We start from the raw sequence: 17,490 nt of genomic DNA on the forward strand, positions 1-17,490 counted from the left end.
GCTGACCAAAGTGGACGAGGCCTCCGGCTGTTACTGCTGACCAAAGTGGACGAGGCCTCCGGCTGTTACTGCTGACCAAAGTGGACGAGGCCTCCGGCTGTTACTGCTGACCAAAGTGGACGAGGCCTCCGGCTGTTACTGCTGACCAAAGTGGACGAGGCCTCCGGCTGTTACTGCTGACCAAAGTGGACGAGGCCTCCGGCTGTTACTGCTGACCAAAGTGGATGAGGCCTCCGGCTGGTGGCAGAGGAGCTGCAGAATGTTTACCTCAGCCACTACATAGAGGAAGGTGAGATGTTTACTAATTGCATGTAATGGCATGGCCGTTAAAGATCAGCACAAAGCGCTAATTGGCTAAGTTAAAGGGATAGTTCCCACAAATTACAAAATGACATCTGTTTCCTTACCCTGTAAGCAGTCTATGGACAAGGTATGACCTCAATCCATGCTTCGGTTTAGTTTCCTTGGCACGGTTTCAGGTGCATCCTGTTTCCATGGATCATCCTTAAAATGTTTCTACAACTTGACTGGAATCCACCTGTGGTAAATTCAATAATGACTAAGTCATTTCTAAATGTGTTTGTGTGTTTTTTAGACCCACGAGTTAAATGCGTCCCTGGGTATTCCTTCTTGTATTCCGCCAATGAACAACTACAGCCAGGAGTGTGAGCAGGACCCCAACACTGATATCCTGCTGCCCAGTCTGAACCAGATGTTGAACTATGCTGACAGCTTCAAAAAGCAGCTAGAGGAGCAGGAAGTGCATCTAAACCCCGGTCCCGCCCCAAACCTGAGCCAACAGAGACAAGTACTGTTACAGCTAGAGGAGCAGGAAGTGCATCTAAACCCCGGTCCAGCCCCAAACCTGAGCCAACAGAGACAAGTACTGTTACAGCTAGAGGAGCAGGAAGTGCATCTAAACCCCGGTCCAGCCCCAAACCTGAGCCAACAGAGACAAGTACTGTTACAGCTAGAGGAGCAGGAAGTGCATCTAAACCCCGGTCCAGCCCCAAACCTGAGCCAACAGAGACAAGTACTGTTACATGCACATAGCCAGATTAATATAATAGTTTGATTAAAATGTTTACTTGCTTTGCTTAGAATAACTATTTCCCTAATTATCCTGTTTGCATGGATACATCTGAAATCAGACTACCTGACCGCACACTGATAAATGCAGACATATATAGTTTGTATGCGAAAACTCCTTAGAAAGACTCATACATTCAGTTGTCCCGAACACACGTCAGTCGCGCTAGAGGGAGGCTCGCTCGGCTGGTGCTAGAACATTCACTGATGAAATACACCACTGGAACCCCAATTAAAGTGTTTCCATGTCCTAATAATTAGAAAGACTGCTCAGAAAACCAGGGGTTTTAATCTGCCGTATGCTCACTTCAATTTCAACATGACACGGATTTAACATAAACAGAGTAAGGTGTTTGAATGACTATTGCATAATCTTCCGACTGCCATAATCAGTTTAATATACAATTATTAGTGTGGATGTAAACATACTCAAAGAACATTGTTTGAGTTACCTATATTTCCTGGGTAAGATGCAGTAATATAACCAAGTATAGGTTTCATGCATCTATATGTTGTTGGTCTGTGTCTATCTTCTCTGCCAGGTTGTACTCCACCAGAGGTGGGGCTCCCCATCTATAGTCCTGTTCCCCAGCTTCTAATATACTACTGTTGTGGAAATTCCACACAGGGACACTCAAAGTCAATATTAAATGAATCATTGTTAATTAACAGCAAGCTGGGGAGGTTAAAGTCCAACTTAGATGCATAAAGTACTGTTCTGAAGTGAGCTCCCCCAGGGCAGTCCTGTTAGTTCTCTTATATACTGGTTACAGACACATTAGATAGGCATGGTTCATAAGGTTGGTTCCGGGCATGTGTCTGGTTATCTTAATTTCTAAAACATATTCTGGGCGTTCTGCCAGATGGTCCTGAGGGGCTCATGTCGCCCGCTCTCATATCTGTACCAAGCACAGGTAGGAACCAAGGAATATTTATGACACTAAGACAAGATTAACATTTTCAAGGCTGTCTCGCACAATATACCATTTTCCATCACACTACTTTCATTATTCAAGACATGATCAACATTGTTGTTACTGATTCATGTTTTTACCATACTCCTTAAATATTTCATTAAAAGGATTCACTCTTCTGTTTTTACTCAATGATTGTTGTAAAATTGTTTGCTGTTTGTACAGAACTGCATCTCTACATGTCTCTTGTTGGATGTCTCTCTCTGTCTTTATGAAAGTTTGGACAACTGTAGAGCAAGTCTGAGTGAGTCTGTCCCTAGATATGCAACAGATATTTATTCAGCATTTAGTTTTGTTAAATGAAAATACTGTGGTGTGAACAAAGTACAATGAGCAGTATGTCTTATCTGACCAATAGCAGTACAGACTCTGCAGACAACCATACAATACTACATACACATATTGTATCTAATTACAATATACACTGAGTGGACAAAACATTAAGAACACCTCTTCCCATGACAGACTGACCAGGTGAATCCAGGTGAAAGCTATGATCCCTTAATGATGTTGCTTATTAAATCCATTTCAATCTGTGTAGATGAAGGGGAGGAGACAGGTTAAATAAGATTGTTAAGCCTTGAGACAATTGAGACATGGATTGTGTGTGTGAGCCATTCACAGGGTGAATGGGAGAGACAAAAGATTGAAGTGCCTACGGGGTAGGTGCCAGGCACACCGGTTTGTGTCAAGAACCGAAACGCTGCTGGGTTTTTCAAGTTCAACAATTTCCTTTGTGTCCACAACCTAAAGAACATCAATATTAGGAAGATGTTCTTCATGTTTGATATACTCAGTTTAAATTGTAACTGGGCAAAGTCAGAATGGAATAGACTCAGAGAATTAAGATAAAAAGGTTTATAAAGCGATAACTAAAAGTTGCCTTTGAAACATCTGGGATCAGCGTATTCCCCAGAATCCTATCCTTAACTATTAGAAGGTAAAATCCCAAACTGACTTCAGATCAGTATCACACCTACAACCCTAGCCACTCAGACTTCTGGTCCCCAGCCTGATAGATGTCATCAAAGTAGCCGTTAGAGTAGCGAAGCATCTGGACCACGGCAGTGAGCAGGAGGATGTCTGTGTGGACGTCCAGCTCAAGCTCACGACTGTAGTTCTTCACTGGCAGGACACAGGACTGGGACACACCCAGACACACACTCACCTCACGGGTCTGAAACACACACACACACACACACACACACACACACACACACACACACACGGTTGTAGTTAAATAAACATGGTGTACTATGTGAGAATAGGGTTCCAGACTCAGCCATGCACTCACCATCCTCTCTATGTAGTGGCTCAGGTAGATGTTGGTCAGGTCATCTCTCACTAGAGGACAGGCCTCATCCACCTTGGTAAGCAGGACCAGCTGGGGAACACCTAGTGACACAACACACATGAACACACACATACACAGACATACACAGACATGTAAACCCACGCGCGCACTCACTTCCTTCCTTACCCAGCTTGTTGATCCCCTTGCGGATGGAGGCGAGCTTGTCCACCATCTTGGCAGAGAGCAGAGTGAACTTGCAGGCATCCAGTACGTAGACCACACAGTGGATCGTGTCCTTCAGGCTGGGTGACTTACAGAATGCAACACCATCCGTCTGGACAGACATGGACGGGTTGAACTGGGGGAGAGAAACAGGACATCAGCCCCCCTACTACTGCACTATCAACCACATGCTTTCCCTAACATGAGGCTGGTTCTACTTTAACTCGGAGGACAGGCTCATTGTAATGGCTGGAATGATTGGTATCAAACACATGAAATCCTCTTGTTGATACATTTCTATTCATTCTATCTTCCTCCAACAGCCTCCACTGCTACCATTTGCCAGTTTTACACACCTGGTACCGGTCCTGTACATTGCCCTTCAGGATACCGTTGACGTCGTCTATATCCAGCCCTGCGCTGGGTCCTTCCTCCAGGCCCATGGTGTCACACAGGACCAGAGGGAGAGCCTTCCCACCCTGCTCTGCCTTGATGCTGTAGGTACGGAACTACAGAGAGAGAGATGTGGAATGTTAAGTCCAGTACAATAGGGATGTTCCATAAGTCTTGTATAATTTCAGACAGTTTTGAAAGTGGTGCTCATGAGCCAAAACGGGAGGGGGGGGGGGGGGGGGTCTTGGATGGTTGGTGGCCTGGCGGTTGGGAGATTGGGCCAGTGGCTGGGAGGTCGATGGTTCGGGAGATCTGTAGATGTGCCATTGACCCTGGTTGCTCCTGTGAGTCGCTCTGGATGAGAGTTTCTGCTAGATGACTATACTTAATGTAAATGTTGAGCGGCTTCACTGCAGGTAGATGGTATGTTTTAAAATTCAATTATATATATCTTTTTTTAAGTTCTACCTGATGACATAAAAAAAAATACAATAAAACGTAAACAGCGGTTTTCAAACAACTATGAGATTTGTGGGGAGCAAGAAAATACCCTCCTTCTGGCTAGAAACTCACTGCAGGTTTAGAAAAGTAGTTTTCTTGACTTTTAATCCTACCCCGTGGTGTCACAGAGAAGTATTTTTTAAGACATTTCCTTTTAAATCACAGATCATAGAAACATGCAATTTTCCCATAAGTAGACACTGATATGGTGCTGGAGATAATAAATACGAGGTGAAAAGTGACAGAATTGTCCTTTAAGATCCCAGTCTGCATCTTTAAGCCACAACCACACACACACACACTCATGCGGGCACACAAACAGTACCTGTGTGGTGAGGCTGGTGCCTGCGCTGCCGGTGTTAGCCTGACCGGTAACATGTCCTTTGAAGACAGAGTTGATAGAGTTGAAAAAGCTGGACTTGCCGGCCCCGACCGGACCCACCAGCAGAACTCTGGCCTGGACCACAGACTTTACCTCAGGCTTATAGTTCTTGATATAGTCCATCAGGCGTTCCTTGGTGCTGTTAATGATAGAGATGGATGGAGAAAGGAAGAGAGAGAGATGGGTGACAGACTGGATTGATTGATTTAAGTATATTCATTGGAACAGCAGAAGTGGTACTAGATGCATCACTAGTTGCATAGTATTATGATGTGTGAGCGGACCAAGTAATTGGGCGTGCACGCCCAATTTTTCAGTTTTTGATTTGTTAAAGTTTGAAATATCCAATAAATGTCGTTCCACTTCATGATTGTGTCCCACTTGTTGTTGATTCTTCACAAAAAAATACAGTTTTATATCTTTATGTTTGAAGCCTGAAATGTGGCAAAAGGTCGCAAAGTTCAAGGGGGGCGAATACTTTCGCAAGGCACTGTAATTGACAATGAGCTGTAATTCTATCTGAGGCTAGAGAAACGTCTATGGTCACTTTAAAATGACCTGTACAATTCTCAGGTGTGGATGGATGTGTGTGTGTGTGTGTAAGAAGAGGAGCGACAGGTCAGAACAACACGGGCATTATTATATTTTTATTCATGTTGTCTACTTTTTCAATATCATATTTTTTAACAGCAATATCCACAAAAAAATATTAACAGTAAAGTCTTAACAGTAAAGTATTTAACTGTAAAATATGAACAGTAAAGTCTTAACAGTAAAGTATTTAACTGTAAAATATGAACAGTAAAGTCTTAACAGTAAAGTATTTAACTGTAAAATATGGACAGTAAAGTATTTAACTGTAAAATATGAACAGTGTGCAAGAAAACATTAGTTATGGCACATCAGAGCGACCAGATACAAAAAAATAGATATTACATTTCCTTCATAATCTATAACTGATCATTCACAATTAATCAAGGCAAAAAGATACGGTAACGCTTGACTTTACAGTCCTGTCCCAGCCGGAAGGAACACATTGTGGTAACAATGGGGACTTTCAACCTGGGACCAAATAGTCCTCGCTTGCAACGAAACACATGTTTTTACCATGTTATTTATAAGCAAATACCAAGTTAAAGGAGACTGTAAAACAAAGTGTTACCAGAGATACATACTGTATATGCATACACAGGAGATTAAAACACAATGATGAGTCCAGGTAAAACTGACCTGAGATCAGTGTCTAGGGACAGAATTTTGTTTTATGGTTCTAGCGTTCTGCTCTGGGTAAGACCTATGATCATATTCCATTCCCCAAATCCTGACATAATCTTTAGGGGGAGAAAACTTGAAACTGACCTAGATCAGCTATAGTGAATGATGTGGGAATGGGAGCACCACAAGACTTCCATTCTAGAGCTTTGTGTCCTCTTTTAAGACTGTTCACTCAAATACTCTCAACTATTCTTAAGTCTAGGGCTAGAATGTTGTTCCTGACCATGTGACTTGACCAGGTAAAACTCCTGGTCCTAACCAGCATACAACACAATACACCACAACAAGGCAAACCATCAATCAACCAATCAATCAAACAACCAATCAATCAAAATAACCGTCCGTGGAATGAATGAATTAAGAAATAACAATATTCTCCCTCAGATAATCACTTTTAAAAGACATTAGGAAACTGTGTGTGTCTGTCTGTGTGCGTGTGAGAGAGAGACAGTGATTTAATGGTTCAAGTTTGTTTCTCACAGTGCTGTGCCTGTGTATAAGAAGCTATGCTATGAGTACGGCCACTTCACTGCTATGTAGATGTGGTTGGCTCCCCATTTAGTCACTAGGGGATTGTGTGTGTGTGTGAACCTGCCTCAAGCTGAATGAGGAAACAGACAAAATTCTGACAGAAGGGAAACATTTACGCAAAAATTGAACATCCACAGAAAAGATTCTGCAACAGGCTGACATTCAATTAAAGCGCATTTAGTTTTTTGGGGGTGGAAAAAGTTTAATGCACTTTGATTGATTTCTGGCCTAAGTTTTATCTTACAAACACTGTACAGTTCGATAATAATACTCGACTGACCTGCTTCCATTTAGAAAGAAACTCAAACCAAACCCCAAACAGCTACTCTCAAAACCTATCACTTTTCACTTAAAGAAAGTTTATACACTTTTGTTTTTATTTTCTCTAGTGTCTTTTACATTTTTTACAATCAAGTTTGGTTTGGGAGTAGAGGAATAGGACTGTGGAGGTGGGGACACAGGACACCACTTTGTAATTCGCTCTTGTTCCTCAATAGAACACACCCCCTTGAGCCAATAAGCAAAGCCCATGAATTGATGCTTGCTCTCATTGTCAGAACTAGTGATGTATCTAACCACTGATATAGGATCAGATATTTGTACACCCCCCTTATGGTTCAAGTTAAGATTGGGGATGATAGATCTGATCCTAGATCTGTGGTTAAGGTAAACTTTTGCCTCAAGTGTAAGTTAAGGAGTGAATGGAAACCTACAGTATCTGCTAACTGTATGGCAATAAATTCACAAAATATTGAAAAGATAAGTAATTAAAAAACATATATATATACTTCTGGGGTTAAAACCTTGAACAGTTAGCCTCTCAGTACTCGTCAGTACTCAAGATAGAAGTTTCATTAGGCTGCGTTTACACAGGCAGCTAAATTGTGATCTTTTGCCCAATTATTGGGAAAAAGAGCTGATCTGATTGGTCAAAAGACCAATTAGTGGACAAAGATCTGAATTAGGCTGCCTATGAAAATGCAGCCTTTTAGACAGATCTAGCATCAGATTACCCTCTCTAAATCCTAACCTTTACCATTAGAGGGAAAACACAAGACTGATCTTAGATCAGTATATAGGGGCAACTTACTCCACAAGTCGACACAGCTGGAGTTTTGGCCGATAGAAAACCCACTGACCAAGAAATCAAAACCAAAGCAGTAACACTGTTGATCGATAACCGTCGCTAGAGTGGGAGTGTATGTGGCCTATGCTTTAGCTCAGTGGGCTAACACAGTCTTGTGGCATTGCAGATGATCCGGGTTTAAACACAGTGGGTACATATGCAGCATGTACCAACCTGCTCAGTGTTTACAATGCCATGTTCACAAAAACACAATGTCTTGTGGAAACACTGACATTACCGTTGACCCAAGGTTTCAGGAAGGGGCCATCCCCATTGTACTTAGCAAGTCAGTGGCAAGTCAGCCACTATATGGCTAACAAACACACCGTGTATAGCCACGGTGCTTTAGTGATGGGTAACCATACCTGAGACCTGAAGACTTATATTAATTTCCACGGCTAATGGCTAGGCTTTAGCTGAGAGGGCTAACACAGCTTGTATCACACGAACGACCCAGGTTTTACACCAGATTGGTCACACATAAACCCCCACCTCACCAGATACTGCTATCAATCAATCAATTAATCAATTAATCAATAAATCACTGATTCACTAAAATACATGCTATACATCAGCCTATAACTTCATGTAGGCGACTGTGGATTCCTAATAAGATAATTGTCCTAATCCCTTTTTGAAGTAAATCTGTCATCTCCACTTGAGTGTCACTATCTCTGTGGGTGAGTCAGTAACCAGTATCAGGTAGGGCTGCATGTTAGTGCAGGCTTACCCTCAGCACCACAGAGACACAACTCAGGGCTAATATCACTAATGTGGCAATGTGGTCTGTAAACACAGACACCGCCCCCTAGCTGTGGCTATTGAGTATGGCGCTCTTCCAGAGTGGCTATTTCGTTTCTCTGTGTGTGTGTGTGTGTGTGTGTGTGTTGTATGCATAGCTTGACAGAGCTGGGCCTTGTTGGCTGTTGCAGAGTCAGCCAGTGGGCGTGTGTGTGGGCAGAGGTGTGTGTGTGTCTGATGTGCAGAGATGAGTGTGCAGCTATAGGATGATGCAGGGTTTCTTGTCTTTGAAAGGGTTTTCTGACGTTGGGATGCCAACGAGGAGCGGGTCGTTACGGGCGTGCTGCTCACAGTAACTCATCAGGTCTGCCGCTGCCTTAGACACCTGGGGGGAGAGAGAGAGAGGGGGGGGGGGAGAGAAGGGGGATAGGGTGAGAGGATGAGTGGAGAGAGAAAGGAGGCAGGGAGAGGGATATTGTGATGCTTTGGCAACAGTGGACTGATCCTTACAGTGGATTGCTTCTTAGAGTGGACTGATCCTTACAGTGGACTGATCCTTACAGTGGACTTCTCCTTACAGTGGACTTCTCCTTACAGTGGATTGCTTCTTACAGTGGATTGCTCCTTACAGTGGATTGCTCCTTACGGTGGACTGCTTCTTACAGTGGACTTCTCCTTACAGTGGACTTCTCCTTACAGTGGACTTCTCCTTACAGTGGACTGCTCCTTACAGTGGACTGCTCCTTACAGTGGATTGCTCCTTACAGTGGATTGCTCCTTACGGTGGACTGCTTCTTACAGTGGACTTCTCCTTACAGTGGTTTGCTTCTTAAAAGTGGACTGATCCTTGCAGTGGACTGATCCTTACAGTGGACTTCTCCTTACAGTGGATTGCTTCTTACAGTGGATTGCTCCTTACAGTGGATTGCTCCTTACAGTGTATTGCTCCTTACAGTGGATTGCTTCTTACAGTGGACTTCTTACAGTGGACTTGTCCTTACAGTGGACTGCTCCTTACAGTGGATTGCTCCTTACAATGGATTTCTCCTTACAGTGGACTTCTCCTTACAGTGGATTGCTCCTTACAGTGGATTGCTCGTTACAGTGGACTGCTCCTTACAGTGGATTGCTCCTTACAGTGGATTGCTCTTACAGTGGATTGCTCCTTACAATGGATTTCTCCTTACAGTGGACTTCTCCTTACAGTGGACTGCTCCTTACAGTGGTCTGCTCCTTACAGTGGATTGCTCCTTACAGTGGATTGCTTCTTACAGTGGATTGCTTCTTACAGTGGATTGCTCCTTACAATGAATTTCTCCTTACAGTGGACTTCTCCTTACAGTGGACTGCTCCTTACAGTGGATTGCTCCTTACAGTGGATTGCTCTTACAGTGGATTGCTCCTTACAGTGCATTGCTCTTACAGTGGATTGCTCCTTACAGTGGATTGCTTCTTACAGTGGACTTCTTCTTACAGTGGACTGCTCCTTATAGTGGATTGCTCCTTACAGTGGACTTCTCCTTACAGTGGACTGCTTCTTAGAAGTGGATTGATCCTTACAGTGGACTGATCCTTACAGTGGATTGCTTCTTAGAAGTGGATTGATCCTTACAGTGGACTGATCCTTACAGTGGATTGATCCTTACAGTGGATTGCTCCTTGCGGTGGATTGCTTCTTACAGTGGATTGCTCCTTACAGTGGACTTCTCCTTACGGTGGACTGCTTCTTACAGTGGACTTCTCCTTACAGTGGTTTGCTTCTTAAAAGTGTATTGATCCTTACAGTGGATTGCTCCTTACGGTGGACTGCTCCTTACGGTGGACTGCTTCTTACAGTGGACTTCTCCTTACAGTGGACTTCTCCTTACAGTGGACTTCTCCTTACAGTGGACTGCTCCTTACAGTGGATTGCTCCTTACAGTGGATTGCTCCTTACGGTGGACTGCTTCTTACAGTGGACTTCTCCTTACAGTGGTTTGCTTCTTAAAAGTGGACTGATCCTTACAGTGGACTGATCCTTACAGTGGACTTCTCCTTACAGTGGATTGCTTCTTACAGTGGATTGCTTCTTACAGTGGATTGCTTCTTACAGTGGATTGCTCCTTACAGTGGATTGCTCCTTACAGTGGATTGCTTCTTACAGTGGACTTCTTACAGTGGACTTGTCCTTACAGTGGACTGCTCCTTACAGTGGACTGCTCCTTACAGTGGACTGCTCCTTACAGTGGATTGCTCCTTACAATGGATTTCTCCTTACAGTGGACTTCTCCTTACAGTGGATTGCTCCTTACAGTGGATTGCTCCTTACAGTGGACTGCTCCTTACAGTGGATTGCTCCTTACAGTGGATTGCTCCTTACAATGGATTTCTCCTTACAGTGGACTTCTCCTTACAGTGGACTGCTCCTTACAGTGGACTGCTCCTTACAGTGGATTGCTCCTTACAGTGGATTGCTCTTACAGTGGATTGCTCCTTACAGTGGATTGCTCCTTACAGTGGATTGCTCTTACAGTGGATTGCTCCTTACAGTGGATTGCTTCTTACAGTGGACTTCTTCTTACAGTGGACTGCTTCTTAGAAGTGGATTGATCCTTACAGTGGACTGATCCTTACAGTGGATTGCTTCTTAGAAGTGGATTGATCCTTACAGTGGACTGATCCTTACAGTGGATTGCTTCTTAGAAGTGGATTGATCCTTACAGTGGACTTCTCCTTACAGTGGACTGATCCTTACAGTGGATTGATCCTTACAGTGGACTGATCCTTACAGTGGATTGCTTCTTACAGTGGATTGCTCCTTACAGTGGACTTCTCCTTACAGTAGATTGCTCCTTGCGGTGGATTGCTTCTTACAGTGGATTTCTCCTTACAGTGGACTTCTCCTTACAGTGGATTGCTCCTTGCGGTGGATTGCTTCTTACAGTGGATTGCTCCTTACAGTGGACTTCTCCTTACGGTGGACTGCTTCTTACAGTGGACTTCTCCTTACAGTGGTTTGCTTCTTAAAAGTGTATTGATCCTTACAGTGGACTGATCCTTACAGTGGATTGCTTCTTACAGTGGATTGCTTCTTACAGTGGATTTCTCCTTACAGTGGATTGCTTCTTACAGTGGCTGATCCTTACAGTGGATTGCGTCTTACAGTGGACTGATCCTTACAGTGGACTGATCCTTACAGTGGATTGCTTCTTACAGTGGATTGCTTCTTACAGTGGATTGCTCTTACAGTGGATTTCTCCTTACAGTGGATTGCTTCTTACAGTGGCTGATCCTTACAGTGGATTGCGTCTTACAGTGGACTGATCCTTACAGTGGACTGATCCTTACAGTGGATTGCTCTTACAGTGGATTTCTCCTTACAGTGGATTGCTCTTACAGTGGATTTCTCCTTACAGTGGATTGCTTCTTACAGTGGACTGATCCTTACAGTGGATTGCTCCTTACAGTGGATTGCTTCTTACAGTGGATTGCTCCCTACAGTGGATTGCTCCTTACAGTGGATTGCTTCTTACAGTGGATTGCTCCTTACATGCTAATAAAAACCTTAGCGTTGACACACACCTTAATACGTTCGATCCCTGCCTCGATCCTCAGTTGTTCCACCAGTTTCCTGGCCTGCGCGATGTTGTTATTGGTTGACATCCTGATCCATCAATACACACACCCCCACTATGGATATGGGGAGGGGAGAAGAGAAGGGGGGAGAGAAAGAAATAATTTAAAAGCAGCTTTATACTGCCCTCATTTAGTTTTCTGCTACAGTCATCGTGTTTTTTCCCCCCTCAGGCTTGAATGTACATTTACTGTCCTAAATCACACACACACACACACACACACAAACCTAGCGGATGGTGTGCAGATCGGAGGGCCAGTCTGCACCAAGGGCCAGACAGGTGTGTGTTGGGTTGGTAGCCAGGTGTACCAGGTAGGGCAGGTGTGTGTTGGGTTGGTAGACAGGTGTACCAGGTAGGGCAGGTGTGTGTGCAGGGGAAGGACTGACGAGGTGAGTTGGGTCACTCAGCTGGACAGGAGTGGTTGTGACCTCTGGTCAGATGGACAGGAGTGGTTGTGACCTCAGGTCAGATGGACAGGAGTGGTTGTGACCTCAGGTCAGATGGACAGGAGTGGTTGTGACCTCAGGTCAGATGGACAGGAGTGGTTGTGACCTCAGGTCAGATGGACAGGAGTGGTTGTGACCTCAGGTCAGATGGACAGGAGTGGTTGTGACCTCAGGTCAGATGGACAGGAGTGGTTGTGACCTCAGGTCAGATGGACAGGAGTGGTTGTGACCTCAGGTCTGATGGTCAGCTGTAAACCTTCACCTCCTGCAGAGTAGAAGTTTCACATTATTAATATCACATGCACAGTACAGTGAAATAGCTTTCTTGCAGACTCAAAACCCAACAATGCGATAATCAATAACAATGTAATACTAGAAAAAAAACACACGAGAAATAAGAAGAAACATGGAGAACACAATAAGTAAGTAAACATACTTTATACAGGGTCAGTTCCAATACCATATTTACAATGAGCAGGGCTACTGGAGTGATGAAGGTACTGTAGATTTAACATTTGGTGACTATTATGTTACAGTCATATACACGTTTCAACTACATAGTAATTTATAACTGTCTTTCATTTCTTTTGGATTCACAGAAACAAGTTCATTGTGTCACGTGCTAGAAAGTTCCCATAGTTTCAATACATTCATGTTGTCACAGGGCTGTAGAATAAAGTACTGTACCAAACTATTCACCAGAAAATATGTGCCTCTCCCTCCCTCTTTCTCGCTCACTCTCTCTCTCTTTCTCGCTCTCTCTCTCTCAGGAGTCCTGCTGTAATTACTCTACTGTGGAGGACCTTGAGATTAATGGCTCTAATTAGGGCTGTGTGTGTGTGAGAGAGAGAGAGAGAGAGAGAGAGAGAGAGAGAGAGAGAGAGAACATTATGTATGAGCTACTAATTATATATAAAGATTGACAGTTTAAAGGCAGTAAATGTGCATGATAAAATGTAAGGCATGCAAAGAAAACGGTCATACATGCTGTCATATCCGTTAAAACGTTTCAGAAACGTTAGGCCCCTGTTAACACAGAGCTAATTTCATACGCCTGTTGATGTTCCAACTAGTTTCAAACGTTCCTAACGAGGGTATATTCTCTCAAAGGGTAAGTGACCTGAAGCATTGTTTGACAGCCTATATGATTTATTTTTCGACACTCCGAATTATATCCAGGCCTATAGGCCAAAGAATAGCCAGTTATAAACAGTTCCGTCGTGTCTTGTGCAGTGTGCTAGTATAGACCATCACATTAGTAGGCTAACATGATTAGACAATACACGGTATTGATTTGACGGTATTTATCAGTTCATGGCAATTCTACTGGTAGGCAAATGAAATGGCTGAGCATCCAATATGGACCCTATAGCTGACGCGACACGCGTAAATTCCCAACAATGGACTACATGGGTCTCTCTGTGTGTGTGTGTGTTGTCCCTGCATGCCTGTCAGCCTGTTCTGCCGATTTAAAACAGAATGCGTGCATTTTGACGGATGAAACAGTGTCCTATTCCTCGGCCACGCGCCGCACACGCACGTATAGGCCTACTACGGTAATAGGCCCACTGCATAGTCGAATCTCAGCCGGAGAATAGGTTGTTGACATGTCGTTAGAATGCTTATGGACGCTATTCGCCTGTTGGAAATAATGCATGTCTTGCAAATAGCCTATTATGCAAATGTGACACTTCCCTCAATAAAACATCCAGCTGTTTAGACATCGCTGCTTCCCTCTGATCTATGAGCTACAGCGTGCGCTACCGACGTTTTGATAACGTTTCTCCCACAGACCCTGTCCCCCAGTTTCTCTCCTCCCCACCCTCTCTCTCCGCCCTGCCTTGGGAAACCCGAATTCGTGACTCTCTCTTCCCCATAAACGCTGCTTTTCCATGACCAAAATCGGGAAGGCAAGAGCACATAAACCGCAAATAAGTACACGGTTCTGTAAAGAGGTGATATAAACAGATAAAATAGAGTGATATTTCCCAACTCACCTCCGAATGCGCTGTATTCCTGATTTAAAGGGGCAGTTTCGTCGGTTACACAGTCCGTTCGTTCAATCTCGGTTTTTACCGAATCAAACGCCACCCCCTCTGTTGGCTAGCGGTGTCTGTCCACCCTATTCCCCTCCCTCCCTTAATCCGTCACCTCTGACAGCCAGCTAGCGCTCTCAAAACAAATGGGTTGATTCAGAGCATAAAGCATGAAGTTGCACTTAGACGTATATCTAGGTTCAGTTTAGCGTTTTTCCCACCGATGGTTAAGGTTAGAATTGGGGAGGATGAACAGATCCTAGATCAGTGGTTACGGGAGTTCAATAAGATGGCCCTTGTTCCAAATCGAAAACCAATCGGTAATTGTACAATTGCATAAACATTTAGATTGTAGTGCTTTATGTAGAACTATCGAACATCATATATTCATGTAAGTATTTTCTCTTTGACGTCGTATGTGCCCAGAGTGTGAGCTGCTTTCAATGTATCCGCATCTGGACACCGAATTGATACAGTATCAAGCAGCAGGTTGCAGTAACACATATACACTCAGGGAGGCGCCCTTACGCAATGTTATTTACAAAGAGAAATGACACTTCATTCCGACTGATAGACAAGCTACTTACTAGGCCTAGTTGGTAGACAGAAAATCTCTTCCGTATTTTCACCTAAAGTGAAAATACACACACACACACACACACACACACACACACACACACACACACACACACACACACACACACACACACACACACACACACACACACACACACACACACACACACACACACACACACACACACACACACAAATACAAGCATCTCTGCAGGCCCAGTTTTCCCCTACAGTGGCAGTCTATAGTCATTCCCCACCAGAGAGCTAAAAATAGCAGGGAGAGGTGAGAGAGAGAGAAAGGGAGGGAGAGAATGAGAGAGCAAGGGAGGGAGGGAGAAAGAGAGAGCGAGGGAGGGAGGGAGGGAGAAAGAGAGAGGGAGAGAGCATTTACCGCATTGGCCTCATTTCTACTGAAGTATGAAATTATGCTGATGGTACATTTAGCTTTCATTTCCTCTCCTTTGATGTCTCTCTCTCTTTTTCCCTCCATCTTTCGTCCATCTCTCTCTCTCATTCCTCTCTTTCTCCCCTCCCTCCCTCCCTCTGTCTCTCTCTCCCTCCCTCTTGCTCATCCCTCTCCCCTCCCTCTCTCCCTCTCCATCTCTCTCTGATGTGAGCAGCAGCAGTATCAGATGTAGCTGAAGCACTAACACAAACTACAGAACATTGCAGTACGCTAAGAATCTAGATCAGTACTGAATTGGAATTCTCACAGTACCATTTGGATTCTAAATCAGTACTGAATTGGAATTCTCACAGTGCCATTTGGATTCTAGATCAGTACTGAATTGGAATCCTCACAGTGCCATTTGGATTCTAGATCAGTACTGAATTGGAATTCTCACAGTACCATTTGGATTCTAGATCAGTTTAGCAGTATATGAGCATGTAACAGAGGTCATTTGGTGAACCAAACTCAGGTGAACACAGTTTTGTGGCACCCAGATGACCCGGCATTAAACCCAGTTGGTCAAAAGACTAAGGACTGTAAATCAGCTGGGTTTAAAATCCTCCCCATCACCCTGAACTGTTACTAGTCAGTAGCCCCCAGTAGGTGCTAAAATGATGGGATGTTATCTAAGAGCACTGTCATGGTTATGTGTTGAAACCACAATGGCCATAGTCTCTCTATACAATATATGACGCATGAGTGGTGACTAAAGGGACATATACACACTCTCGCTCTCTCTCTGACTCTCTCTCTCGCTCTCTCTCTGACTCTCTCTCTCCCTGTTCTCTCTTCCCACCGCTCTCTGACTCATAGAGCCTGTGAGAAACTCCTCTCCATGAGATGGCTGTTAACTTCATTATACCCTGGGCCGGGTGTGTGTGTGTGTGTGTTGTTTGTTTTATAGTCTCTATGTTAAAACAAGGTCTACTGTGTTTGTGTTTTTGATTGAGTATGTTAAAACAGTGTTGATGGGTGTTGTATGTAAATAGCATTATGTCAGTAATGTTGTGTAACCCCAGAGGCACGTGAAGGGTGTGTGTCGCCCTCATTAAGATCCTACAGAGGGCTGCTAACCTCAGGTCTCCTCACATTACAGCCTGACACACACACACACACACTGCCTAGAAGATCTACGGTTGTCGTAACGCATCACCTGGGTCACACCACATTCTGACGCGGCAACCGTAGCAGTCACTGGGTCGCCATAGCAACCACATTGGGTGAAGAATCCTCAAGCAGATAGAGAAAGAGAGAATGTGCTTTGCTTTGCAGGCAGGCTGTCAGGGAGTGGAGAACAGTATGACACCGTATGAGGCTGCAAGCTGTTGTCATGGTGCCTTCAAGACAACTGGGATCTCTGAAAAGAAACAAGCTCTAATTGGGAAAAATCGTGATGTCAGTGATCTTCAGGTCAGAGAAGTCGGGGCTCTAGGATGGATGCCCGAGTTTGACTTGTAATTCTGAGTTGGATGTCCTTTCCAAATTATTTTTCAACATTCAGAGTTCTTTAATTTGGTCTTTTTTTGGAGGGATCAAAATCAGAAGACTTCAAAATCAGAAGTCGGAGACTTACTAGTTCCGAGTTGTGTTGAGCGCACCATCAGTCCACGTAACCGACCTGGTATCAAACCCGGTTATCTATACCAGGGTTTCCTATACTCGGTCCTATACACCCCCCAGGTGCACATTTTGGTTTTTGCCCTAGCACTACACAGCTGAATCAAATAACCAGCTCATCATCAAGCTTTGCTTATTTGAGTCAGCTGTGTAGTATTTGTATTTATTATGGATCCCCATTAGCTGCAGCTCCTCTTCCTTACAATACATTCCCAACACACT

The 17,490-nt window shown here is 44.1% G+C and overlaps 2 protein-coding genes across 2 annotated transcripts; both read right to left on the reverse strand.

Moving 5' to 3' along the window:
- Positions 1 to 3,039: 3,039 nt before the first annotated feature.
- Positions 3,040 to 8,501, reverse strand: LOC109879729 (interferon-induced protein 44-like). The gene is made up of 6 exons (XM_031792254.1): positions 8,457 to 8,501; positions 4,799 to 5,047; positions 3,936 to 4,088; positions 3,544 to 3,715; positions 3,358 to 3,458; positions 3,040 to 3,240 (listed from the first exon to the last, which is right to left on the reverse strand). Exons 1-6 carry the CDS (start codon positions 8,499 to 8,501, stop codon positions 3,040 to 3,042), a joined length of 921 nt encoding a protein of 306 aa, XP_031648114.1.
- Positions 5,488 to 14,702, reverse strand: LOC116354006 (guanine nucleotide-binding protein G(I)/G(S)/G(O) subunit gamma-7-like). The gene is made up of 5 exons (XM_031792631.1): positions 14,586 to 14,702; positions 12,819 to 12,853; positions 12,370 to 12,787; positions 12,090 to 12,197; positions 5,488 to 8,913 (listed from the first exon to the last, which is right to left on the reverse strand). The coding sequence occupies exons 4-5, from the start codon at positions 12,168 to 12,170 to the stop codon at positions 8,788 to 8,790; spliced, it is 207 nt and encodes a 68-aa protein (XP_031648491.1). The 5' UTR covers positions 12,171 to 12,197; positions 12,370 to 12,787; positions 12,819 to 12,853; positions 14,586 to 14,702; the 3' UTR covers positions 5,488 to 8,787.
- Positions 14,703 to 17,490: the final 2,788 nt, after the last annotated feature.

This window comes from Oncorhynchus kisutch, linkage group LG16, assembly GCF_002021735.2.
Source record: "Oncorhynchus kisutch isolate 150728-3 linkage group LG16, Okis_V2, whole genome shotgun sequence".
In the NCBI taxonomy this organism is placed as follows: Eukaryota; Metazoa; Chordata; class Actinopteri; order Salmoniformes; family Salmonidae; genus Oncorhynchus; species Oncorhynchus kisutch.